This window comes from Rhyacophila brunnea, unplaced genomic scaffold (genome assembly GCF_057557595.1).
Source record: "Rhyacophila brunnea isolate RB1 unplaced genomic scaffold, BYU_Rbru_1.0 scaffold_13, whole genome shotgun sequence".
Lineage (NCBI taxonomy): Eukaryota > Metazoa > Arthropoda > Insecta > Trichoptera > Rhyacophilidae > Rhyacophila > Rhyacophila brunnea.
The window spans coordinates 1939692-1966742 of NW_028232785.1; the positions used below are offsets into that span (position 1 = coordinate 1939692).

The 27051-nt window shown below is 34.1% G+C and overlaps 2 protein-coding genes across 4 annotated transcripts in view; both read left to right on the forward strand.

The window, feature by feature from the left end:
- The window catches only part of LOC147076097 (uncharacterized), an 833775-nt gene that overhangs the window by 709610 nt on the left and 97114 nt on the right, over positions 1-27051 (forward strand). The gene's annotated exons all lie outside the window — the stretch shown is intronic.
- LOC147076119 (uncharacterized) lies at positions 2127-4136 on the forward strand. Its single transcript, XM_085941685.1, has 3 exons — positions 2127-2334; positions 2762-2914; positions 3570-4136. The coding sequence occupies exons 1-3, from the start codon at positions 2143-2145 to the stop codon at positions 3867-3869; spliced, it is 645 nt and encodes a 214-aa protein (XP_085797811.1). The 5' UTR covers positions 2127-2142; the 3' UTR covers positions 3870-4136.

Sequence of the window (27051 nt, forward strand, 5' to 3'; positions counted from 1 at the left end):
GGCCTTTGGAACAGATGATCAGAGCAGGATTACGCATTCGTATGGACTCGGGTGTCGACACGCCCGAGGACCCACTTCCTGGTCCATCTCGGACACAAAGGAGGTCAACGGAGTGACCGGTGTGGAAGAAGAAGTGGGTGAGGTCGTTCGTGGTAGGCGAGGACATGCAAGGCGTACCTAGTGCTCGTGTGACTGAATCGTGGTCAACAGCAGAATAAACTCCAGCACCTGGGCAGTTTACAGTAGTGTCGGGTTGGCTGGTGAAAAACATTAGTCTGTGGGACTATTCGCATAAATAGAGGTCTTCAACTTGAGTCCAGTCTTTGAACGGAAGGGCGAGTTGGTTATCTGTATAAAAGGAGATATTAGGTATCTTACATTCTTGGAGAGATAAGCCCATAGTGAGGATATCATCCCAATTATCAGCCCCAATTACAGAAATAAACGACAAGTATTTTAGCCAACGTAATAATAATTGTATTGTTAATAAGGTATTAAGTTAATTAATATTTCACTGTTCTCTGTGACCGTAATTATTGTCTTCGCTTATAATAGCGGTTATTTTTATTGTCTACGATTATAATAGCTGGATAGCCATGGTTGTCTATGCTCAAAAAATGGCATTTAGATACTTTCAAGTGTATAAAAAAAAAAATCTGACGTTTACCCAGGGAGTAGCGTCGTAACATAGAGCCGCTCAGTCTTTATGTCAATTAGCTGATTATCTGTCTTCGATGTTATTATTGTTAGGTCTGAAACAATATTCTAAAAAACAAAACATTATGTTATAAAATCAAGAATATTTTTAAGAAGACCGACAATGCGAAGCTCGAACACACTTGAGTGGGCAGTGTTTCTGTCGTTATCTGACGCCAAGCTTCATTAATATATTATAAAAGTAGGTAACAAGCATATTGCAAACAATACTAATCAGCAATAATGTTTGAATTGTCAATGTCAATTCATACGTATTATAATTTAATTTAAAATAAAACAAAATAATATTATAAATATAATTATGCAGATAACGCCTAAAGGACACCTCAAAGTGACCTCAAAGCGGTGGAAACTGGTCGATACTCAATTACGTCGACTAATTCAATTGGTATATTGTATTACTATAAAATAACAATACCTACTCAATGGTAATTCAAAACGAGCGTACCAACTTTCCTTATCTAAAACAATTGGTTTAAGTGTCGCTGGCGACTGATTTATAGTTTTTTTTTTATCGGTGGAAGTGTCAAATAGTTTTCTTACTCGGTTATTGAAACATTTCCAATTCGATATCCGACATGACTAGGTACATGATTCGTTCGGACATAATATACTTTATTATATCGTTGGCACCATTGTTTGTCGACTAACTAACCTAAACTAACCTAAAAAATGCGCGTGGCATCGTCTGCATCGTCATCCATAGACAACAACGGGAGAGGCGGGAAAAGTAGGACCAGTCGTTGTGAATGTCTCGGCTTTCTACTTGAGTCGGCAATGATCTAGTTCGATAGGTTCTAATAATTGTATGGTATTATATATAGGTATATATAGGTATATATAGGTATATATAGTTATATATAGTATAAAGGTATTAATAATTGTTTCATTACCTAGATCTTGAAAAGGTAAACGACTCTCAGTAGAAGGTATTACCAGCTATTTTATTTATAAGAAGATGAAGATTATGTATGTATACATGCATAGGACACTAATAATTAAAAATATAATATTGTCAACAAAATTAAAATGCAATGCTCATTACCTAGATCTTGAAAAGGTAAACGACTCTCAGTAGAAGGTATTACCAGCTATTTTATTTATAAGAAGATGAAGATTATGTATGTATACATGCATAGGACACTAATAATTAAAAATATAATATTGTCAACAAAATTAAAATGCAATGCTCATAGCTAAATACGACATTTTTAATTTCATCTAAGATGTTAGTAAGGTGCCCAATAATTTAACATTGTTTTCATAATATTATGTTAGATGGAGACGGTTATTTTTCATAGTTACTGACCCTGCTGACTAAAATAAATAAAATTAAATGATAATAATATCATTACTACCTATTTAAAAGAAATAGTTGTCTCGTTATTACAAGTGGCAATACTACCCATAAATATATTATTGTCTATGGTACAAGACAGCGTGGTGACGCGGGATTATTCATTAGCACCAAGCAAAATGGAAGTGAAACAAGAACCGGATGATTTCGAGTCGGATTCAGGACAACGTTTGTTGAGTGCACCAATATTTCATTCTAACCCGGACGAATCTTCTTATATAGTGCAAGAGAATGCTCAAACCGCCAGTAGTACTTTTGAGGTTAGTTTTTTTAAGAAACTTATCTATTAATCTTAGTTTTTGGAGTTGTGGACCATGAAAACCTGTGGAACTAAATGTGGTAGGGTACACAAGCATTTAATTCACACGAACTGGTTTGTCACAAATGCGAAATTTTGATATATTGAATTGTTTTGTGAAGTGTAATTTATTTGACACTACGCCATAAAGAATTACGCTGACTTGGCTACATTTAGAATTATCACATGACAGGTCAAGTGTCAAAGGATGAAGCGATCTTTGATAATTTGCAACTGGTCAATCAGGGTTGAGGCAGCGAGAGCAGAATTAAACCTATATGAAAATGGACAATGGGAAGAAAGGATCATCGAGCTTGTGTTACAATGTGTCTTATCTAAGACGTTATTAAAAATGCCATAACATTCTTAAAATATGTTTTGTTTTTCAGATGCCTGAAACGGAGCATATCAATATAAAAACCGAGATTGATTCTGAACGAGTTGACTTCGAAGAAGAGTGTCTTAAAGACATAAAACACACATTCAATTATGAAAACTCTCAAGCCTTTTGCTCTAATTCGGAATACAAACCAGCAAACAAGGTAAACAATAGTCTTATTTTTTAAAAACCTACCTAGATAATGTAATCCTAAACTGTATTAGGTATTATAAAATAGGTTTTGTATTGAGTTTGTTTTCGTACTATATTCCCTTACTAACTTAAATAATTTTATATTCTATGCATTGGGACATCTTATTTAACACTTTTATCTTGTTCCGTTAGTAGAAATATACATACCTAGATAAATAGACGTCAATTGTACACCACATCTTTTTGTTTGTTGGGTTAATGTTTAATGAATATAGATTTTCAGGATTTTTTTTCGAAATGGAAGTGGTAGATCAAATAAGTTTGGAAATCTATGGACTTTAAATAAATAAAATGCTTATTCCCACTGCGTTAGATTTAACAAAGAAAATAAATGTTTTCTATAAGACGGGATAGGGTTAAATCAGTCCTTTAAAAGCTATGCATTAATAATAATTAAGGATACCAAAACCGTGGCTATCGGCGCAAGGTTCAGTGATACAATTATTGCATGTTTATTATTTTCAGAATTTTTAAAAGTATATCATCTTAACTGTGAGGTTTTTAGTTAACAAAATCTGGAGTTGGCTCTATTCATAACGAGAAAATTGTTTTAAAAAACCTGCTTAGATTCTTTTCAATTTTTGTTTGTATTCTTTTCGTTCCAGGTTAACAATATTAAGTGCAGTATACCGTCTAATGAACGTGATCTCGTCCATATTTCATCACGTTTTGACAACGCTAATGCATTGCGGATTATGGAATATAATAAACGAGATGATAGTATAACTGTAGACAATGCACTTTGTTATGTTCAAAATGACCATAACCAACATTCATACTCTGGCAACCCCGTCGAATATTTATGGTCAAGTCATGGAGCGTTCGCGATTCCACAGATGTCGCTGAGAGAATTTCCGGCCGCAGCGGACGTCGCGAGGTGTGAAAGTAGCAACAAGGCTTTTTGATTCTGACTGTCGCCCAGTGAAGTCGTGCTCCGCTTTAGTTTTCCCAACATTTATAATGGACGTTACTTAACGGAGCACGTTGCAGCCACAGTGCTTGAAGCCTTTGTATCGTTCCAAGATTGGTATTGTAAAACTATTATTATTTGATTCACTTATCTTCCAATGTTGCTTTTAAAACTTAGCTGCTTGCCGTTAATATAGTATTTCCTTTATAACCTTTTAATGTAATATTCTTGTTTTCGCTATAATATAGTTCGGTCAAGTACATAATTTGCTCTTTCATTTATTATTTCCCCTTTATTCCACTCTGCTATATAATTACAATCTTTCACGGTATCAAGACCGTGTGGCGTCCAGGACTTTAGTAAGTACATCTTTAATCATAGATTGCACGTGCCTTCAGCCGTGCAATTCCTTTTTGTATTTCTAATTTAAATTTTTAACAGTTGTCAGTTGCGAGGTTACGGAAGTAATTGTGGTTCAGCTTGAAAAGGATGCACGCAACCCATGCCTTTGTCTCATGCTCTGTTCTTTTATACTCTACTCCAGCTACCTAGCTGTCGACACATTTTCTTTTCTCTTTTATTTTGTAGTTGTGACGATAAGGATTACAACTACAAAATATTAATATATCATTGGCGCCCAACGTGGGGCTTCTATTGGACTCTACTGACTTTGGGTCAATTTTTAATAAGTGTTACCTGAATTGGATTGTGAGGAACCATTCTTTTGCTTAAATTCTTCTTGGCCGTTATTCATACGGAACCTGTTGCATGTTAGCTTATTTGTTTTTTTTATAGCCCTCACTTGAATGTGAGACGCGCTATAACCTATATTGGTTTATTAATTACATTTAACTTCCGACGTGTTACTGATGCCTTTGCAGTTGTCTGTTTTCCGCATGGTTTTTCCGTTTGCTTTATTTCTTTATTCACTTTCACGTCCGCGCCTTTTGATGGGTCCCAGCCTGGAGTTTGAGGAAGCTTTGTGGGGGGATTTTCCTTCCGGATGGAGACGCGGGTCGTGGTTGAGGATAGTCTCTTGTGTTGCGGGATCAAGTTGATTTTAGCATTCACGGTGTGGTAATTATATTTTAGGTTAAGTTAGTTAAGGTAGAGTAACCTTGAAGAATGAACCGTGTTTGTTGAAGTCTACGACAGTCTCGTACCGCAATCGTAGACCTTTAACGTAGTTTATTTAAATTTAGTTATCGCGGAGCTTTTCTAGTCTTTTTTTCGTTCCCTTGTTTTTGTATTTAATAGGAAATCTACGCGTAATTCAGTACACAGCTTAGATTATCAGCTCACGTTACTTTTATTTATTTATGCATTCAGGGAATCCAAGGTACTGCGATTGGTTGTTAACCCGCTGTTGAATTAGTCAGATTTGGTAGTCTGTACTATTTTGTTGTAGTTTAATTTTGCTAAATTTATTAAATATACGGATTGACGTTTGTCGTCAATACATTATACCGTTAGCCTCATACGCACGCCAATTCAAAAGTAGCTATTTACCATATTTTCTGTACTCATTACATTTCTTTTAATTCAGTAATTGATCAAGTTGTGGAATGACTTTTTTCTTTTTTTTTATTGCAATACTGTATTTAATAATGTACGATGATCAGTCGACAGTTCATTTATTATTTCTATACTGGTTTTTCTTCTTGACGTATTGCATTGCTTCCATCAACTATTTGCATTATTACACTTGCGTTGATTTTGATACCTTTTTGTCAAAATCAGTAATTTAAAATTCGAATTATAAATAATCATTTTTTATATACAATTTATTTTACGCTTAGCGTCTTATTACTATTGCTTACTTACTAAAACTTATTGACTTAATTTCACAATTTATCTGGGTTGTTTATGAATGTATTTTGTTTTGTTTTGTAGATGCTTCTGTTTCATATTTTTTTTCATAAAAACAATTAGTTACTTCAAATCATTCTTCGTGGTGGAACTTCGTTAGGTAGGGAAAACTTCTACGATGGCTCCTAGACCTTCACTACCCCGTAGAACACCCTCCCGTTGGACCACCACACACAATTTCAAGATTACTTCCCTCCGACGTCAACCATCGGAGGCGAGCTTTACTTCCATTTCTCGTCGTTTTTTTTTTACATAACATCTATCGAAGCATTATTATTGAAACGTACCAGCCCACGTCGTATGCCTCCTGGAAGGGTCACCCAAAACCGGAAAGCTACCACCAGGATACCGTCCGATGAAGCTGATGATTGAAAATTATGTTGCTTTCACATCTCCTCCCGTCTGCTGCCCTTGGTGCACGAGCCCCGGGAAGTTCACTCCTACTTTGAAGACATCTGGGACGCCTCAAGACGAAGCTCGCATCATGGCTGGACCTTCTCTTTTCCAAGGACGGGGATATTGTTATGTTCAAAATGACCATAACCAACATTCATACTCTGGCAACCCCGTCGAATATTTATGGTCAAGTCATGGAGCGTTCGCGATTCCACATATGTCGCTGAGAGAATTTCCGGCCGCAGCGGACGTCGCGAGGTGTGAAAGTAGCAACAAGGCTTTTTGATTCTGACTGTCGCCCAGTGAAGTCGTGCTCCGCTTTAGTTTTCCCAACATTTATAATGGACGTTACTTAACGGAGCACGTTGCAGCCACAGTGCTTGAAGCCTTTGTATCGTTCCAAGATTGGTATTGTAAAACTATTATTATTTGATTCACTTATCTTCCAATGTTTCTTTTAAAACTTAGCTGCTTGCCGTTATTACAGTATTTCCTTTATAACCTTTTAATGTAATATTCTTGTTTTCGCTATAATATAGTTCGGTCAAGTACATAATTTGCTCTTTCATTTATTATTTCCCCTTTATTCCACTCTGCTATATAATTACAATCTTTCACGGTATCAAGACCGTGTGGCGTCCAGGACTTTAGTAAGTACATCTTTAATCATAGATTGCACGTGCCTTCAGCCGTGCAATTCCTTTTTGTATTTCTAATTTAAATTTTTAACAGTTGTCAGTTGCGAGGTTACGGAAGTAATTGTGGTTCAGCTTGAAAAGGATGCACGCAACCCATGCCTTTGTCTCATGCTCTGTTCTTTTATACTCTACTCCAGCTACCTAGCTGTCGACACATTTTCTTTTCTCTTTTATTTTGTAGTTGTGACGATAAGGATCACAACTACAAAATCGACACCTCCTACGTATAGTATTGTAACTTCATAATCGCAACTTTACAGGAGAGCGGTTTAAAGATACAAAAGCTTGGTGTAAGTCGACCTTTTGAATGTTTTGAACCAAATTTGGAATGTCTATTGTCAATTATAAATAGATTTGTTTTGCATTTAGGGATATCTAATATTTTTTGTGGTTTATCAGAAAATGCTGTTACAACATTATACTGTGGAAAAGAATTTGTTCGAAATATTGTATCAAGCACATACAATAGTTTACGGCGGAACCTCTTACATGCATTTAGTTGTATGTGATACTTATCATAATTTACGTCGTCCTAGTTTTGTTGAAATATATTGTATATACTAAAAACATTTCGTTACCTAGGATTTTTTGCGAATTTTAAATCATAATTCGGTAATAACAATAATTAAAAATTATGGTATGGGTCGTCAGACAGGTAGGTTGGAAAAAATACTCTCTAAATAAAATTACTTAATAAAACATAAAATAAATTTAAGTCTTTCATGACGTGATAAAAATTAAACATTCAGACAAAAATAGAGAAGAAACAATTTCAATCAAAAATCCAATTCAAGGAAGTATGTAAATATTGAAATAAAATTAAAAGCAAAAAATAAAAATTACAATCACTTCAAACCAACGTTCTTACGAATTCTTGGTAAATTAATATATCAATAATATCAAAGTAAAATCAGACAAGGGAATAACAATGGGTGATTAGATGGAAGGGTGCACTTCAGGTTAAAATATACGTGAAACTGAAAAAAAATCATTATGCAACTATATTTTTAGTTTGGAATTAATTTTCAATCATATGATCTGACAAAAGAACCATGCAAAATTTTAAACATACAACCAAAAAGAAATTGTTTACACTGGCATAATATTAATTATTAAGCTGATTTTATTTTCATCCTACGAGAACACAATTTGGTATAGGTTTTCGTATTCACAAATAATAAAATCAATCTTCCTCAGAATCTGCTGGTGGAATTTCAGTGGTAGGTATTGACATGTATGAAATTACTGAAAAACTCGAGATAACTCCAGGAATGATTCCACTGTTGCACATATTCAGTAAATCATCTGTCTTAGCTTTTGGAATTGGCAATATTTGTGATTAAAGAAAATGAAGTTTCTCGTTGCGTGGGCTAGGTGTTACTTTTCACGACCATGGTCGAGTAGACAGTGCTAGACAAGTCGCACTTGTAATTAATCTTAAACGGATCATTGTGATTTTATAGTAATTTGCATTAGTCCATAATATATGATATTTTAATAGAGCTCTGAAATCAAACATGTCTACGTGATTGATTCCTACCACATCCTCGAGTTTTCTCTCTTGTTTTGCCCATCTAACTAGACAGTACCGTTCTGGAGGTGCAAAAATTTGTTTGTTTTTTGAACATCTTTCAATCAGGGCTTGAGCGCAGTCCTCTTCATTTTGCGTATGTCCCCATTCCAAAAATGTGTACTTTACATTAACATTATATTTAATTAATAATTAATGTGATTTCTGTTTGTTAGACCAAAACCTGAAGTCTTTTGCTCATTGGGCACAATATTTGGTTACAAAATTAAGTAAGCAACTTGAGTCCTCATTTGCACCTCGTTTGCCTTCAGCCTTCTGCTACATGTATAATGTAGCAACCATTTGTGTGAATTGAAAAACAGTGAAATTGAAAACCGATAATTTACGTTTATAATAAAATATACTCAAATTCCCGTGAAGGGCATTCTTCCATTTGATGATTGAACATCATGTTTATCAAATAATTTGAACTGACGATCAAGGTTCTTGGCATAAACTGGGAGTTGCTCAGTGGATGCTACTCTTGTAGACATTGGTCACACTGGTCCTTTTTAAGGACATAGTTACACAACACAATTTAAAATTTTCATTGATTATGAATAATTGATACTGCCTTTCTGTTTGAGCTTTATGTGTGTATATTGTGGGTTCATACCATTCATTATATAGATTAAACAGAGGGATAAAATCCAGGTCGCCATCCAAGTAAAATTTGCTTGATCGCTGTCGAACATAATATGATTCGTCCGGTTGGATGGACTTAACATGGTCGGAAACACTGATTTTCATATCATAAGTTAATACAACATTATAATGTTTGTGTCGACTTCGTTGATCAGGTATTAAAACGCAAGTTTCATTATCCACCTTGTCCAAAGCTGTGCATACGAATTGGTTACAAATAGAGAATGTAGCTAGAAACTTTTTTTGCAGACTTTTATCAATGCTATGTTATTTTCATTTCGTCAGATGACATTTAATGGTAAAACTTTGCCACGACTGAGTTTCAGTAAAAACTTTGCATTGCTTTTCATTTATCGCTAATTTAGCTACATATTTCCACTTTATTTCGATCACCCAAAACCTTAACCATTAAAAATGGGGTTTTTTTTAAGGATTATAAATCTCATGCCTTATGGTAACAGTACCTCTTCAGGTGATTTTTCACAATAATAGCTCTATATAATTTATCCAATTACTTTTACTATTAATCTTTTCGAGAGAATGTAGTCTGTTTGTATCAGCAACGCTGGCACTAGTCTCATCATCGGCACAAATAATGTCTAAAAGTTCCATTATCATATTTTAATTAGCACCTGGAGGCAGTGGTGACTCTGTAAAAAGCAAAACAACTTAATAAACATGAATTTATAAAAGTTATCACACGTATACTATTGCAACTAAAATTGTATGTCGCCGTATAATATGATAAGTACTACATACAATTTATTTTACTAAAATAAGCACGACGTAAATTATTACCATAAGTGATAGATACGATATTTTTTTTCAGTTTTTTCCGACGTAAAATATGGTAAATATTACATACAATAATAGTTACAAGCAAAGAAACGATGAAGACAATGGTAAGTATTACTTACGATACTTTTTGTTGTCGTACGAGAAAAAAATTAAAAATATTAACTTACCTTGAGTTCTAAAGTCACAGTTTCCCTGGGTAGAATTTATTTCGTCCATTGTTGTTTTACTATTATTATCCGTTTCTATAATATTATACGCTGTACTATTAATTGTCCCATCTGGCCTAATCACACATTTTTGTGAACGCATAGATTTTCTATCAATTTTTGTATTCTTGACACTAAGTGCTGTAGAGGCGGGCATATTGCGCAATTTTCATTGGCATTGTCTAGATCTCTTCATTATGGTATTTATATTTACCAAATCATACAAAAAATACAATATAACCAAAAGTTCACACTGGTAGCGGTGTGTCACCTCCCGTCCGAAGTGAAGTATCGTAATTAGCAGTAACAATACACCCGCGCGGCAAGATCTCCGTGTGTTTCCCGCGTATAGTATTGCTAAATACTTTAACATACTTCACGTCGGAAAAAATTCAAGATATTTGAGATACAATAATGTGCAATGCTTGAAAATCGCACTTATAATACAAATTTTGAAATTCTGTAAATGGCATCATATGTAATACATACTATGGATACGAAAAATGAAAAAAAGTGAAAAACGTCATTTTGTTAGTTACAATAGTATACGTAGGAGGTGTCGAAATATTAATATATCAACTTTTGCCTCGACGTGAATTAATCGATGTCTATCAAGAGTTGGATACGTCGAATAGGAAGGAAGCTCGCCTTGTATTGAAGAGAGTTTTATTTTATGAAAAATATTACATATGCAACTTTTGCTACAGAGTCTTTTCCACCAAAAACATTTTGGAAGTACATATAACTTACCACACGTCTTCCGTTTGCATTGAAGCTTTTCCTGATTATCTAAAAAATCCATCTGCTTTAAACCAGGAAGGAATCACCGATTCCAATGGAATATATTGTGATGATTTACATTCAAAGAAATTAAACATTAGGCATGAAAAAACATACCAATATCTGCACAGAGAAATTAATACTTCTGGGATACAGTCCGAAATGCTCTACGATGAAATTGACATACATCAACATAACATTAAAAAGGAAATAGATTTTCAAGTATATGCTGTCCATCAAAAGTATCCTGATGGTGATGTCACTACCACATCATCTGATCAAAATAATGAACCTATGGGATCCGAAACGTGTTTTCCTCAAGACAAACTGAATAAACTCAACAACTATTCAGATGTACATCTAAGTCCGCGCAGAACACCTGATCAATCTATAGTTGACACCTCGCTACCGTATTATGATATTGAAATCTACGAAAATGATATTAAAAAGGAATTATTAGCACTGACCACCGAAAAGGAAGTCTGCCTGAAGTTGGAAAAAAAAACATTCTACGTTAGAAATTTTGTATGTCATGTTTGCTTCGCCTTTTTCTCATCTGAAGACATTTTGAAGGAACACAAATTGGGTCACGGCCTATCTTTGTCTGGCAATGATAACAATAATCATAATATAAAACGGTTTGCTTGCAGTGAATGCGGATATAATGCGTCAAACGGTCTCACTTTAAAAAAACATATCACAATCCATAGTGCCAAAATCCCATTTCTGTGCAATATATGTGGTTATGGTACAAGAATAATGAAACACATGAAGAGACATAGGATGATTCACAGTGGAGAAAAACCATTTATTTGCAAAATATGTGATTATAAATGCAGAGATTCCGCTAGATTGGAAAGCCATAAACTGATTCATAGTGGGGAAAAGCCTTTCGCATGCAACGTGTGTGATTATAAATGCAGATATTCTGGTTCATTAAAGATACATAAACTGATTCATAGTGGGGAAAAACCTTATGCATGCAACTTATGTGATTATAAATCTAGAGCCAAAAGTACTTTAAACGCACATATGGTGGTTCATGTTGGCGTGAAACCTTTTAAATGCTATGTATGCCATTTACGATATAGGACATCAAGCGATTTGAAGAAACACGGAATTATTCATACCAAAAAAGCCATTGAGTGCAATAAATGTGATTTTAAAACCTACCAAAACCACCATATGACAGAACATGTAATGATTCACACTGGAGAAAAGCCTTTTACGTGTAAATTATGCGATTACAAATGCAGTAGGCATATTATTCACATAGGTATTTTTAAAAAGTTTAAAGTAAACTTAGGTATTTCAAAGCGATGGTGCAGCATCGACTACAACAATGAAACGTACATAACCGTAGGTGGCTATTTTATGTGGGTGGAAACAACATTTCTCGGGTATAGGACGATTTGGCGCCGCGAACTGGCCAGATGCTGGTACAATTGGACGCTGGTACAACTAGCCTCTGGGACAACTGGACGCCGGAGAAGTGGACGCCGTACTGTCGAATTAAATCCGCAAAGGAATATACGCACGATACGATTTGATAGAGATAGTTGACAAGTCAGTTTAATATGCTTCTATCTACTTAGTACCTTATATGTTTTGCGCTTGATACATTTTTACTACAGATTGAGAGTTATTATGCCTTGTGATGTTTATAAAAAGAAAATAATTATTTCCTCGTTGGAACTTAAAGATGTGCATATTCAAGTAATTTATTGTGTATACATAGGGACATATTTATATTTACAACAAACATTAAAAATGAATGGGCTAGAATGAAATAATATTATCTTTCAGCCTATTCTCGACTTCATATTGTAATAAAGTTTAAGCGTATATATTATTATACTTACATTTTTTTTTTTTTTTAACAATTTTTTTTTTTTTTAAATAATAACCATACCCTTGCTTTTTCGTACAAGGTGGTTGGGTGGGTTAGTTGCATTGATGTGGGGCTAATTAGGTGCCTCCATTTATATCTTTAATTTTCTTTATGGCCAGGATTAAATATTTTGTGTAGTGTTCTTGTGTTGTTCTATTGCTTAGTGCTTCGTGAGGCTTTTGGAGGTCAATTTCGTGATTATGTTGTCTACATCGAGTCCTGAGAGTCCATCGCTCCCTTTCTAGTATAGGGCAGTCGTTGATGACATGCCACACAGTTTGAGATGTGTTGCCGTCACATGGACAACAGTCGTCATCCCTCAATTTAAATCTTTTTAGATAAGCTCGCACCGATCCGTGGCCTGTTAGTATCTGTGTGAGTTCGTGTGATATTTTTAAGTTCCTGGCAAGAGTGATGGCACAGTTTATGTTTGGAATAAATTTCTGCGTTATTGATCCTGTGGCGGATGTTGTGTATCTGTGGTTCCATAGCTCTATGGTATCTTCGTTTAGTTTTTGTTTTGCGTAACTCAGAGGGAAGTGTGTATAGGTTAAAGGTCTTTTGTCTGTTGTGGCTTGTTTAGCGTATATATCAGCTTCCTCGTTTTCGGCTATCCCTGTGTGACTTCTTATCCAGAAGAATCTGGGGTTTGTTCCTATCATTCGAAGCTGTGTTGACAGTGTTAAAATGTCTCTTACAAGTGGGTGTATCGATGATGGGTTTTGGAGAGCTACCAGACTGGATTGGCTATCTGAGAATATGTTTACATAATCGTGTCTGTGTAACTTTAATCTTTTGAGTGTCCACTCGAGAGATTCTCTGATAGCAAATATTTCTGCTTGGAAAACAGTGCAGTAGCTTTCGAGCTTAAATTTTCGGGGTGTTATTAATGTTCCATTTTCGTAGGCTACAAAAGCTGCCCCTACTTTGTTATCGATTAGACTGCCATCTGTGTAGATCTCCAATCCTGTGATGTGGTATTTTGTTTTAGTGTCTTCGTCAACTGTTCCTATGTATTCTATATTTTCTAGATGTCTGTTGCCAGGATGTGGAAGTTGTGTGTAGTGTATTTTGTTTTCGTATGTTCTGTCTGTAGGTAAGTGTCGGGGAAGTATGTGGCTTGTTTTAACTTGGTATATTCCTGTAAGTTCTTGTATTTTTATATCTATTGGCGCTATTCCTGCCAGGGCTTGTGCTGACGTTAGCGATATTGTGCGATATCCCTTGCAAATTGATATTGCGAAAGGTCTTTGCGCGGAATTCAGTCTTTTTTGGATCGACTTTCTGTGAGTTGCTTTATTCCAGACCGATGCCGCGTAAGTTAAGGTTGGCTCCACAGCTCCATGATATATAATTTTTAAAACTTCAGGAGACGCCCCCCAAGTGGCTCTTGCTGTTTTTAAAAAGAATTTTCCCATTTGAGCTGCTTTCTTACATATGTAGTCGACGTGTTTCGCCCAATTGATGTGCCTGTCTAGTATTATGCCAAGAATTTTAAAGGAATCGACCAACTCTTTCGGTTTTCCTTTCTACTGGATTTCTGGTGTTCGTATTTTCCTTTTGTTGATAAACATTATATTTGTCTTATTATCTGAGAAGGTTAGTTTTACGTCTTCACCCCATGAGTTTACTTTTTGAAGCACGCTATTGGTTTTTAATTCCAGTTCGTCGGTGTCTTTTGCTGCTATCAATATTAACACATCGTCAGCAAAGGCTTGTATGTGTGTATTGTGGGGTAAGAGTATTGTTAATAGACTGTCTAAGGCGATATTCCATAGTGTTGGGCCACAAGTTGAGCCTTGGATGCAACCTTGGGTTTGGTCTTGTTTTATTTCTTCGTCTGCATACTTTAGTTTTACTTCCCTATCTTGTAGATAACTGCAAAACAGTTTGTACAAGTTAGGCGGTGTTGACTTGATTGCAAGGGCGTTTTTTATGTGTGGCCACCATGCGTTATCAAATGCACCTTGAATGTCTAGGGAAATTGCTATGAGTGATTCTTTCAATTCGAGATGCGTTGAGATTATGTGTACGGCTTTGTTTAGTGCGTGTTCTGTTGATGTTTGAGGGGTAAAGCCAAACTGTTTAGTGCTCAATTTGTTGTTTTTTGTAAGATGCCAGTGCACTCTCTGAATTGCTAGTTTTTCTAGCACTTTTCCGAAAACGGGAAGGAGGCCGATAGGCCTGTACGATTTTGTGTCCATAGCATCTTTCCCAGGCTTAGGAACGGCCTTAATGATCGCTATTTTCCAGGATTTCGGGAAGTGAACGAGTGTCAGACATTTATTGTATAGTAGTAGAATTTCTTCAGGGAAGTTTTTTGCGAAATTTTGGCAGATATCTAATGTGAGATTGTCGTGTCCAGGTGCCTTTTTTGGAGTCATATTCTGTAAGGCGGATAGGATCTCAGTAAGTGTGAATTGGATATCATCCTCTCCGCCCGGAATATGGTTGTCTGATGTGTGTCTGATGTAGTGTTGAATCGGTGTATCTGTTGTTGGATCATCGTATGGAAAGAATTTTTCCATTAGGGCTTTTGCAGAGTCTTTTGCGGATGAGTGCTTTACTCCCTCTGTAGTAAGTGTCGATTGAATATTGCTGGCATTAGTTTTTTTTGTTATTTTGTATAGCGAAGACCATGCTGTCATTGGCGTCTGAGATTCATAAAATAATTTAGCGCTTTTAATTTTTGCTTCCTCAATGGCTGTTTTGTATGCTTCTCTTTTGTCGATATACTCAGTGAGCTTTTGTGGTCGCATGATGTCACTTGAGTTCTGTAATTTCCGTTTTGATCTGAGAGTTATTCTTTTCATTTTTGTTAATTCAGCGTTCCACCAGATTGGATTTTTCCTGATATTATGTTGCGTTTTTTGTGGGAGTATTTTATGGCATGCGATAGAGATTGCCGAGGTGACCGTTTCCACTGCAGTGTCGAGTTCAGGAGTTGTATGTATGTTTTCAAGGAACTGTTTATCTATGTTAAACTCGGCCATGTTTTCCCTTGTCAATTCATTTATTTTTCTCCAGTCGGTTTTTTCATTTGTTATAAAAATGCGTGTTGAGTCGGTCATGGGTGAGAGTACGCTAATTGTATTGTTCCAAGTAAAGGTGATTGGGTTGTGGTCTGAGATGGGGTTGTGTTGGTCTTCTACTGTCCAGTTAGCAATTTTGTGTGTTGTGTTTGGTGAAGAGATAGTGATATCGATATGAGATTTTAAATGTTTCCCGTTCCGCCAGGTGCTGTAAGTTGGAACTGATCCTTCATTACATACGTGCCACCCAATGCTGGCTAGGCAACTGATGATCTCATCGCCTCTTTTGTCATTTTTCGGGCTCCCCCACCAGCTGCTTTTTGCATTGATATCTCCTCCTATTATATATTCGCCTTTATCTTTTCCTAATTTTTCAATTTTTTGGAGTGTTACCAATGTTGAGGATGGTGGTGGTATATAAATTGATCCAATCGTTAGCTGCAAGGTTCCAGATTTCAAGGTTGCAAATGCATTGCACTGGTCAGATATGTCACTTCTCCAAAGAAGGCGGAGGTTAGGATTGGAGATGATTATTACGGCTTTGCAGGGGTTTTCCGATGTTCCGTCGGCCTGATATATTGTTAGATTATGGGGAGATGTTACTTTGCCCGTATTTCCGACGTAAGGCTCTTGAAGAAGTAATATATCATAGTATTTGGCCTGAGCTATTATGTGGTCCATTGCTGAGCGGCATCGCTGAAGATTATACTTACATTAGTATTGTAAACTTTCATTAGATAGGTGCCAATTTTAAATTTAAGTACCAGATTTATCATCTGTTTCGAATAATATCAGAATTATAACATTTTCACACTATCAACATTTTTGTAATGCTTATAAACACGGATAAGAAATAAAAAGTAGGTATTGTGTAAGTATATTGTCGAATATTAATTGTTTGACTAATAACTTTTTTCATTGGTTGACTCTATTAAATTCTTAATACGCTACCATTGTTCCCAGAATGGATGATTTTACATCTTTTGAGTGTTAAGGAATTGTTATTGTTTATAATTACTAATGATCGATTATTAGGTTTTGACGATTTATTTGCTTATCGAGTTTATTATTAGTAATAAGGTAAGGGTTTTTTACAAACACTAGAACTATACAATATAATGTATTTGTTATATTTTTTATTATGATCCTTGACTTAATAGGTAGGTGATGAAGTTTTTACCTACTAATTGTATCAATTTGTTATATAAGTCTACTACTATAGTACTATGTCAAACAGCTTACAGATGCGTCAATCGTAGATCAATGATCTTGGCATATTGTTTGACTCACGATTGTCTTTTCATGCACATTTCTACGGCTTTGCGCGCGAGCAAGCTTTAGGATTCGTTATGTCATTCAATGATCCGAATGTTTTACGTACACTTTATGTATCGTTATTACGGAGTATTCTTGAATACGGGTCCATTATCTGGAGTCCTTGTGAGGTTTCCTATAAGCTTGATTTAGAGATTGTTCAGTTGAAATTTCTTCGACATGTTTATTTTAATGTAGGTAGGTACCATAAATATTTTCAATTTTGAGAATTCGTAAAAAAATAAATTTTCCAACTAGCTTTCTTCAAGGCATGCTCGCCTTTCTTTCTCTTGAAGCTCATCGGTCAGTTCTGCTCTTAAAGCATTTTTTTCTGCTCTCACGTGGTATAGGTTCTAATCTTGATATAAGTACTGGACAATTTGAATTTCTATGCACCCATTAATTACATGCGTGGTCGCAGTGCAATCATGGGCTATTTTGGGTGAAAACTGTTTCCTCATGTCACCAGGCACCGAAAGCGAGGACTGTGCTGTGGTCAATACACGCCCTAGACATTTTTAGCGATGTATTTTGTTTTTAAAACTCTATTTTATTATTTAATTTGTATTTTTCTTGAATATTTGTTTATGTTGTTTTGCTTTATTTTATTTCTTTTGATATAAAAATATTTTTTGGTTTGTTTACTATTCTGTCATGTTGTGAACGTATTTATATAATAATTTGTAATGTTCTCAATGTGTATTTTTTTTAAATAAATAAATAAACTTACGGAGATATTTTTATAATTTGCACACATGTTACCAGGCACGTAAGTAATAATGTATAATTAATTGTCGAACTATTTTTGATTTATTTTTGACAATGAATTAGTGAGTCATACAAGATACATAGATAGTATAAAAATAAATCTGGAATAGTTATTAATACAAACAATACTAATATACATAATCTCATCAATATATACATTAGAAAAAAATCGTTTTTGTAGAAAAAAATACGACACCTGTGGGACTTGAACCTGTATCTGCTGGATTCGCGCCAACAATATGTCCAACAACCTTTCCAAAACGATTTTTTTCTGTGTGTATATGCATGAAATGTTTTCAAATTATTATGTACCTACCTATGGAACTTTTTAGGATTCCATATTTATGGAATCTGCCCTTAGGTCCGCCCCTGCGCTGATATCGTCGATGGCCTTGTCTAGAAGTTCTTTATTATACCTACTGAGGTATTTTGGGCATGTTGTGAAATTTGAAACACAATAAAAAAAATGTTTTAGTAATTGGACAGAACATTGTTATAGTTATTGGACACCCGGTCAACAACTGAACACAAAGAGCTAATCAAGAGAAGCTCGTATACACAAACCTTCGTCGGCGTGCCTCCATATACTAATATACGTTTATAGACCAGCCACTCAGGTCCAAGTGGTTCAAAGTAATACTTTGTCTTCTCTAACATGGTGAAGCTTGTGTGCTTTTTTTAAAAAAATCTGTGGTGCATTACGGTAATAAAAGGTCAAAAAATTAATATAATTATTTTTATTGCAGAAATGTAAATGTACAAAAAAAATAATATTACAAAGCATGATAAATAAATAATATTCCAGACATGGTATAAAATATTACATACCGATTACAGAAAAAGTAATACAAAAAATTAATTAGTAAACAAAATCATGTCAAATATAAATTTTATCAAATACAATAAAATTGTAAATTACATTAAGATTTTACAAATTTAAATTAATCCAAAAAACTGATTATTGTTATCTGTCAACAGCATTATTTTTAAAGATTATAATTCAATAAGGATTTAGTCGTCAGAGCCCTAATTTCAACAGTTGAATAATGATTATACAAACATATAATAATTTTTATATAGTTGGTTGGAAATTTTAAAATTAATTTGGTATGTACTTAAGTATTATTAATTGCATGTTATCGTCATGAAAATACTATATTTCAAATACTAAGAAATGATTTTGTAATAGCAAGGAATAAACGAATTATATAGGTACGACTATTTACTTATTTGCAGAGTATACCTACGCTTAATAACTTTACACTTTTTAACTGCACTTATACGGCTCTTCGACTGATTACCTCGTAATAAATTAGATGAAATGATATTCACTTGTATTGATATATGTAGTAGTAAATAAATAGGTATTATATCTAATACAATATATAATGGAGTGCAAGTTATGAAGTGACTACTCTACATCGATCATAAAAAATATTTTAAAACGGTGTTGAAGGTGGAAATATATTTCTTTAATTATTAATAATTGTAAGAGTATATTATTCTCAGAAGTAATAACGGAAAACCATCTTGAAGCAGAGAATTATTTACCTTACATCCCGAATAAAAACTGCTCATGCACATCAAGACCACAAAAAAACGACTTCTCTCTGGTTAAGTATTAACTGCAATAGTAGTTTAATACAATTATAACTTTTCCGATTTATATTTTACATCGTTTTTTTTTTGGGCATCTAAGTGGAAGCCCTTTATCTTACAGCGGATTCAAATTAGCTGATTAATATAGTTTTATAAATTTAAAGATAATAATATTACTCAACAGTTAAATTACCTATTTTCACATTCTACTCGACACAACACTATTCACTAGCTTTTTAGCTAATAATGCATATTATACTATCTAATGCAAATACCGATTTTTTCCGAAAATAATCCTATATGTTAGTAGGTAGGTATTGTGATACATCAATATAAGCCATGTAATGGATTAAATAAAGAAGGCAATCTTGAAATAACCAAGAAGCTATAAATGACAATATTATTTGAATGTGCACATTCTAGCTCAACCGTTAAGCCTATCAACAGCTCTAGGCGAAGATCGGCATCTCTGTCGAAGAAGTATTCCCCGAGGAAACATACCCACGACAGTGAGTCGTGGAGGTTTCCTGCCATACTTTCATTCAAGGTAGAACGCCAGAGCGCCACCAGGGATCCATACGTGTGAAAGAATGTGTGAAGAAAGAGAGATGTATTTTCATCGTACAGAATTGTATACAAGAGTAATCACATTGGTCACATTAAATGGTTTTTCACCAGAATGAGTCATTTTGTGTACTTTAATTTTACTAGATGTTATACAAAAGTATTTACATTGGTCAATTGTCTGTTATTTACAGCTTGGATATTTTTATAATGCTGATGGTTTCTCAGCATTATTAAACATTTTAATAGAAAAAAAATCTTATTGACACATTATCGGAAACGGTTTTACCATGTATTAAACTTAATTTTCACTATTCCGATGACATCTCAGTCGAAAGTGTAAGATGTTTTTCCACACCCAAACTAATCAAATATTTTAGCAGAAACACCATCACGCAACCAAGATCGAACGCATTATGTGTGCTTAGTATCGAAAAAAGAATGAAACAAGAGATTCCTGACTTCAACAAACATGTGATTAAAAATTTAGTTTCGATGAAAAACAGAAGAATGGAATAGTTCATACAAACGATCAAAAACATACTATAAATAAAGTGAACACCCAGAAAATAACTCACCGGTCGCCACTGCTGGTGGATCTATAGAGGCATGGGAAATCTGTCACATTCGTCGTATAGGGCAGCAGTATCACGTTATCCTTCTTAATAAATACAGTTAAATATAATACATTTTATGCAACTCATGTTGAATATAATATTATATTGAAACACCTACATATTTGCTATACAAAGAGTAGATTTTTTCCTGAATATTTTATTAATAGTACAATGTTAGTTATAAAAGCCAGCCTCACAAGCAACCTTTGCTAATAATAACTATTAGAAAATTTTTAACGTATTTAGATGTTTTCGTTTAGATGAAAACATTTTAGAGTTAGAATTCAATATTGTAATATTATGTAGGTACATATATATACAAAACAAAAATTTAAAATTTACCGAATTGCATTACTTACTTGCTTCACCATGTTCGATTTTCCTGAAAAGATCATATGGGCCTCCAGAGTGGAGTTTGTATTAACGGATTTCAGACTCCAAACACAAATTGAAAAACAACATGTTTATTTGCTAGACCCAGGATTCGAACCTGAGACCCACATAATAAACCGGCGCCATATTAAAATGTGACATCATTATATGGAACGACTGATACTTCCACAACATATACACACCTTTTCGGATACTCTGCAATGGCTATTATATTCTGCGCACAGTAGACAAAGTGTGGGTGGCCTACCGGATAGGAAGCCCAACTGACCAAGACGTAGTATTTTATTTAACGCTATTACGATTCGCGGTGGGCATATTTTTTTGTTAAAATATCGATTTATTGCTTATCGTCATTTTTTAGTGAAATATCTTTCATAAAATAGATATAAAATTATATTTATGCATTTTTGTCTAAATAAGCGAGGGTCCTGCAAGCAAATTTCTGTCATTTTAAAAGAAATTTCACAAGAATACGTGTCATTAAATATTTTTTTATGCGTCGGCCAATAGTGTCATGGGTCCCAGGTTCGAATCCTAGGTCTAGCAAGTACACATAAATTGTTTTTCAATTTATGTATGATTCAGAGGTTGAGCAAGTGGTTGTCATCCATTTCTCGTAAAACAAAATCTGTTAATACAAACCACAGCTCGGTGGATACACATAATATGATCTAATGAGGATCGGATATGGTCGAAAAAAAACTACACTAACTAAACTAAAAATAAATCATAATAAATTAAATCAATTTTTGACAGAATGAATAATTTTTTTGATTAATCATAATATGATACTAAACGATCGGTGTGATAATTTTTATTTATTATCTTAAGATGGTGTTTTACCAGAATGTATCTTTTTGTGTTTCTTCAATCTCATAGATACTGTACACGAGTAATCACAGAGGTCGCATGTAAAGGGTTTACACCAGAGTGAGTCATTTTGTGTAGCTTAATGTCATTAGAGCGTGCACTAGAGTAATTGCACTGGTCACATATAAATGGCTTTTCACCAGAATGAGTCATTTTGTGTCTTTTCATATTACTAGATTGTTTACAAGAGTAATTACATTGGTCACATTTAAATGGACTTTCACCAGAATGTGTCATTTTGTGTATTTTCATCGTACCGGATTGTATACAAGAAAAATCGCATTGGTCACATTTGAATGGCTTTTTACCAGAATGAGTCATTTTGTGTGTTTTCATAACACCAGATGTTATAGAGGCGTATTTACATTGGTCACATTTAAATGGCTTTTCACCAGAATGAGTCATTTTGTGTCTTTTCATATTACCAGATTGTTTACAAGAGTAATTACATTGGTCACATTTAAATGCATTTTCCACAGAATGTGTCATTTTGTGTATTTTCATCGTACCGGATTGTATACAAGAAAATTCACATTGGTCACATTTGAATGGTTTTTTACCAGAATGAGTCATTTTGTGTGTTTTCATATCACCAGATGTTATAGAGGCGTACTTACATTGGTCACATTTAAATGGCTTTTCACCAGAATGAGTCATTTTGTGTCTTTTCATATTACTAAATTGTTTACAAGAGTAATTACATTGGTCACATTTAAATGGACTTTCACCAGAATGAGTCATTTTGTGTGTTTTCATATCACCAGATGTTATAGAGGCGTATTTACATTGGTCACATTTAAATGGCTTTTCACCAGAATGAGTCATTTTGTGTGTTTTCATATCACCAGATGTTATAGAGGAGTAATTACATTGGTCACATTTAAATGGCTTTTCACCAGAATGAGTCAATTTGTGTCTTTTCATATTACTAGATTTGTTACAAGAGTAATTACATTGGTCACATTTAAATGGCCTTTCACCAAAGTGACACATTCTGTGTATTTTCATCGTACCGGATTGTATACAAGAGTAATCACATTGGTCACATTTAAATGGCCTTTCACCAGAATGAGTCATTTCGTGTCTTTTTAGATCTCTAGATGCTATAGAGGAGTAATTACATTGCTTACATTTAAATGGCTTCTCATCAGAATGAGTCATATTGTGTATTTTTATGCAATGAGACTTCACAGAGGTGTAGTGACAATGATCACATTTAAATAACCTTTTGCCGGAATGAGTTATTTCGTGTTCTTTTGACTTGTGAAGCTTTAATAAATATAACGATGCAAAAAATTCAAAACAAATACAGCATACAAAATTCTTGTAATGAATAAATCTTCTCTCTATTTTTATGACAGGTTCTAATAAATCTGGATATTTGACGATGGATTGTATTTGGTTCCAATCAGCAGTGCGGCTGACGGCGTCTACACTACTCGTTGTTTCATATAGCCCCAATTCTTTTTTAATGTCTTGGTTGTCAATCTGTATTTCATAGTGTGGCTCTTGGAGTTGTGATATTTTTCTTGACAATGCGAGACTATCCGTATATGTCAAGGCGGAAGTTGAAAGTGTCAACTGAAAAATATGGAGTAGGTACTGTATTAAATTTGATTCAAATTCAAAAATTAGGTCTGTAAAAACATATAATATTGTAGAGATGCATGACAGGGTGGAATCTAAAGGTGTTCCAAAAATATGGATATCTTTGAGGAGAAAGTTTTTAGAAGACTCTTTAGATAGAAAAATATTACAAAAATTAGCACCAAAAATATAATTACAGGGAGAAATCCATAGAAAAATAGGATATTTTTATCATTTATAAGAAATGCTTAATCCGAGTTACACATATTCGCTGAGGGTCTAGGACGATTCGGCGCCAGGACAACTGGGCACCATGCAATCGAGAGCAATTCACTTTTTTTGTTGTTAATTTTTCATGTTTTCAAATGTTTTACTACAGTAATTACATTGGTCACATTTAAATGGCTTTTCACCAGATAGTATCCATGATAATCACACTGGTTACATTTAAATGGTTTTACATTAGAATGAGTCATTTGTGATTTTTCATCGAAGCAGATGTTACACAAGAGTAATCACATTGGTCACATTTAAATGGCTTTTCACCAGAATGAGTCATTTTGTGTAATTTCATTCTATGGGATGTATTACATGAGTAATTGCATTTATCACAACTTCATAGCTTTTCACTAGAATGGGTCATTTTGAGTAGATTCATATTACTATACTTTTTACATGAGTAGTCACAATGGTCACACTTAAATGGCATTACATCATAGTGCTTAATTTTGTGTATATTTTACATTTACATTTTAATGTTTTTTTACCAGATTGATTCATGTTGTTTAAATTCTTGTAATCAGATCGAATGCTAACATAATTTGCCGTCTCCGCAATTGATTTTTTATGACACGCTTTGTGAAGTTTTAATAGAGGCAGCGAAGCAAAAAAATCTAAACAATAACTGCACACATTAAATAATTATATTACAAGAAGACAAAACACATAGGTATATGAAAGAATAATATTTAAAAAAACCAATCATCTTAAAAATATGTCTTAATCTTGACATACAGGAAGGATCTAATTGAGGCAGAATGTGTATGTTGGTAAGTTAAATCAGTATATTAGTAGATTATTTTAAATATATAAATTCTTAAATACCTGATTTCCTGGGTTGCATTCGGAATAAGAGCAACTATATTGAGGGTTAACATAATTTCTTTGCTCTACACCCTCTTGAACAATCTCATTCTCTGAGTCATTTTGCTCGAAATCAGTCTCCAATTTAACAGTGGTAGGGTATTTTGAAGGGATCTAAACAAATACATTAATTATATAATACTTACTAATTAAAAAGCAAACCAGTGTATTCTTATGGCCGTATAACGACTTCTCCTTACCCCCGCGAGGGGAAAGGACCCCATTTGAAAGATAGTTTTGGCGGGCAGTCGAAAAACACCCTCGTGAGGTAAGGGTCCTGCCCGGCACGCCCAGCGGGCGTAGGCCCTTCAATAGAAAAGAAAAATATAAAATCTATCTTCCCGCGTTTGCCCACCTACTAAAATATAAGGAGTGGATGTAATTGCCCGTTTAATAAACCACCTACGTGGCCGTGTGACGCCTATGACGCAAGATAGTGATAAACAAATAAATTGCCCCGCGAAACGTGATGCGACGCGGTAAAGACAAGCCCGCGCTTGACACGTCAGTGCAGTGTAAAGTGAAAGCTCTCGGCATCCTATTGACAAATGTTTATCCTTCTGTAATGTAATCGATGTCTGCATAATTTAGTGTAAATAAATCTCGCCTGCGCAGGGCTGTTAATCAAAAATAAGATGTGTTTTATATAAATTAAACCCCGTGATGTCACCCTCCCAATCGAAGTGATGCCAATATACATGTGAGTTCCTATCATTCTTCTTGGTATTAGTACCTTACTAAATTTATGAAATTCCTATTTTTTTTTCTTGTTCCTTGGCTTATGAGTAAACATCGGATCATAATATGTATTGCAATAATAATATATTTTTCCATCAACTCAATGATGTATTTCGGCAATTCCTGTCGACATATTGTCACATCTAAATAACCCTTAATGTGTTGACGATCCGAAAAATGACCTATGAGCTATTTATAAGGATGTTTTAGCAGCAATACGGAATGAAATTGACATGACCTATCAGCCAATTATTTGCAATTCAAACGATGTTAATAAATATAAAAGTAAACCTCCATAACAGAACGTACATACATTGTTCAAGTTTTATAGAATATTGTGTACTTACCTGATTTAGTGATTTGCATTCCGAATAAGAGCATCCGGGCTGAGGATCCTCATGAATGCTTTGGCTTATTGTGCTTTCAACACACTCCTCATTGAAATCATTTCCCTGAAAATTAATATAATTTTTTTTATTGGGCAGATGTGTTGCAGAAGGCCTCTGAAAAAGCAATATTTTTCAGCTATATTTAAAATAAAACAAATTGGTTATTTGATTAGGGTGCAGTTTATTTTAGTATGGTAAGAGATCATAAACATCATTTTTTTTAAATTGTATCAATACACTGATCATTTATCACACATCCAAAAATATAATATCGAGTATATAGGTATTTTAAAATAAAATCTGAATAAGCACTTTGCAAACAATACCAATCTACCTTAATCAACAATGTTTATTATGTACAGAATTAGTAATATTTGATAATGTTAATTTATTAAAAACCAACGTTTCAAATTAACCTAACATCTCAATAAATCGGTCTAACCATCACTGGCGACTCATAGTAATTATACCTAATCGTTGAAAGAGTTAAATATTTTCCTTCCACGGCTATTGAAACATTCCATTTCCAAAATGAATACATTCGCATATCCGGTGCAACAACGTCACAAGTACAAAAAAATCAAAAATGATATTAATGTCACAAAATATGCCTAATAGGTTTACGCACCTGGTGCGTCAATGCCGTAAGTGTAGTTCTTATAGTTTCCGCCAGAGGTCCCATATGTCATTGCGGTTTTGGTGAATGACTGGGATAGGAACGTCATTAAAGTAATTGTAACAGATTTATTGTCTGAGTTTGAATCAACAACGACATAATTGTAAGTTGTGACATTGTTACTTCAATTTTATTTCAAGAAAGGTTATCAACCATATGTCATTTATGACAAATGTGTCGTTGTTGTTCCAATTTAATCATATCATTATTGATGTTTATTTAATTTTATATTATTACAACGTTTTTTTTAGTTCATATACTTATTTGTCCGGTACAAATCTTGCAATCGATTGGTAACTAGCTTCCCGACTAGCTAGACATTTGAAACTTTTAGAATATATCAGAACACGATTTTTTAATACTTTTAGCCATCTTTAAATAGAATTGAATTAATTTTCAGTTAATTCTGATTTGTATGAATAGTTATTTCGACACCCATTATTGGTTGCTAGGGGTCTGGGGTCCTAGCAACTAAATTATTAATATATACGTGCGTTACTATGGAAATCAATATGACATGTCGAATACATATTTTTTGATCGTTTAAGCTAGTCAAGTCAAGTTTATATGATTCAACAGAAAATTTAAAATAACTATGATTGTTGTTGGTTACAGAAATGCTGTTTAATTGTCA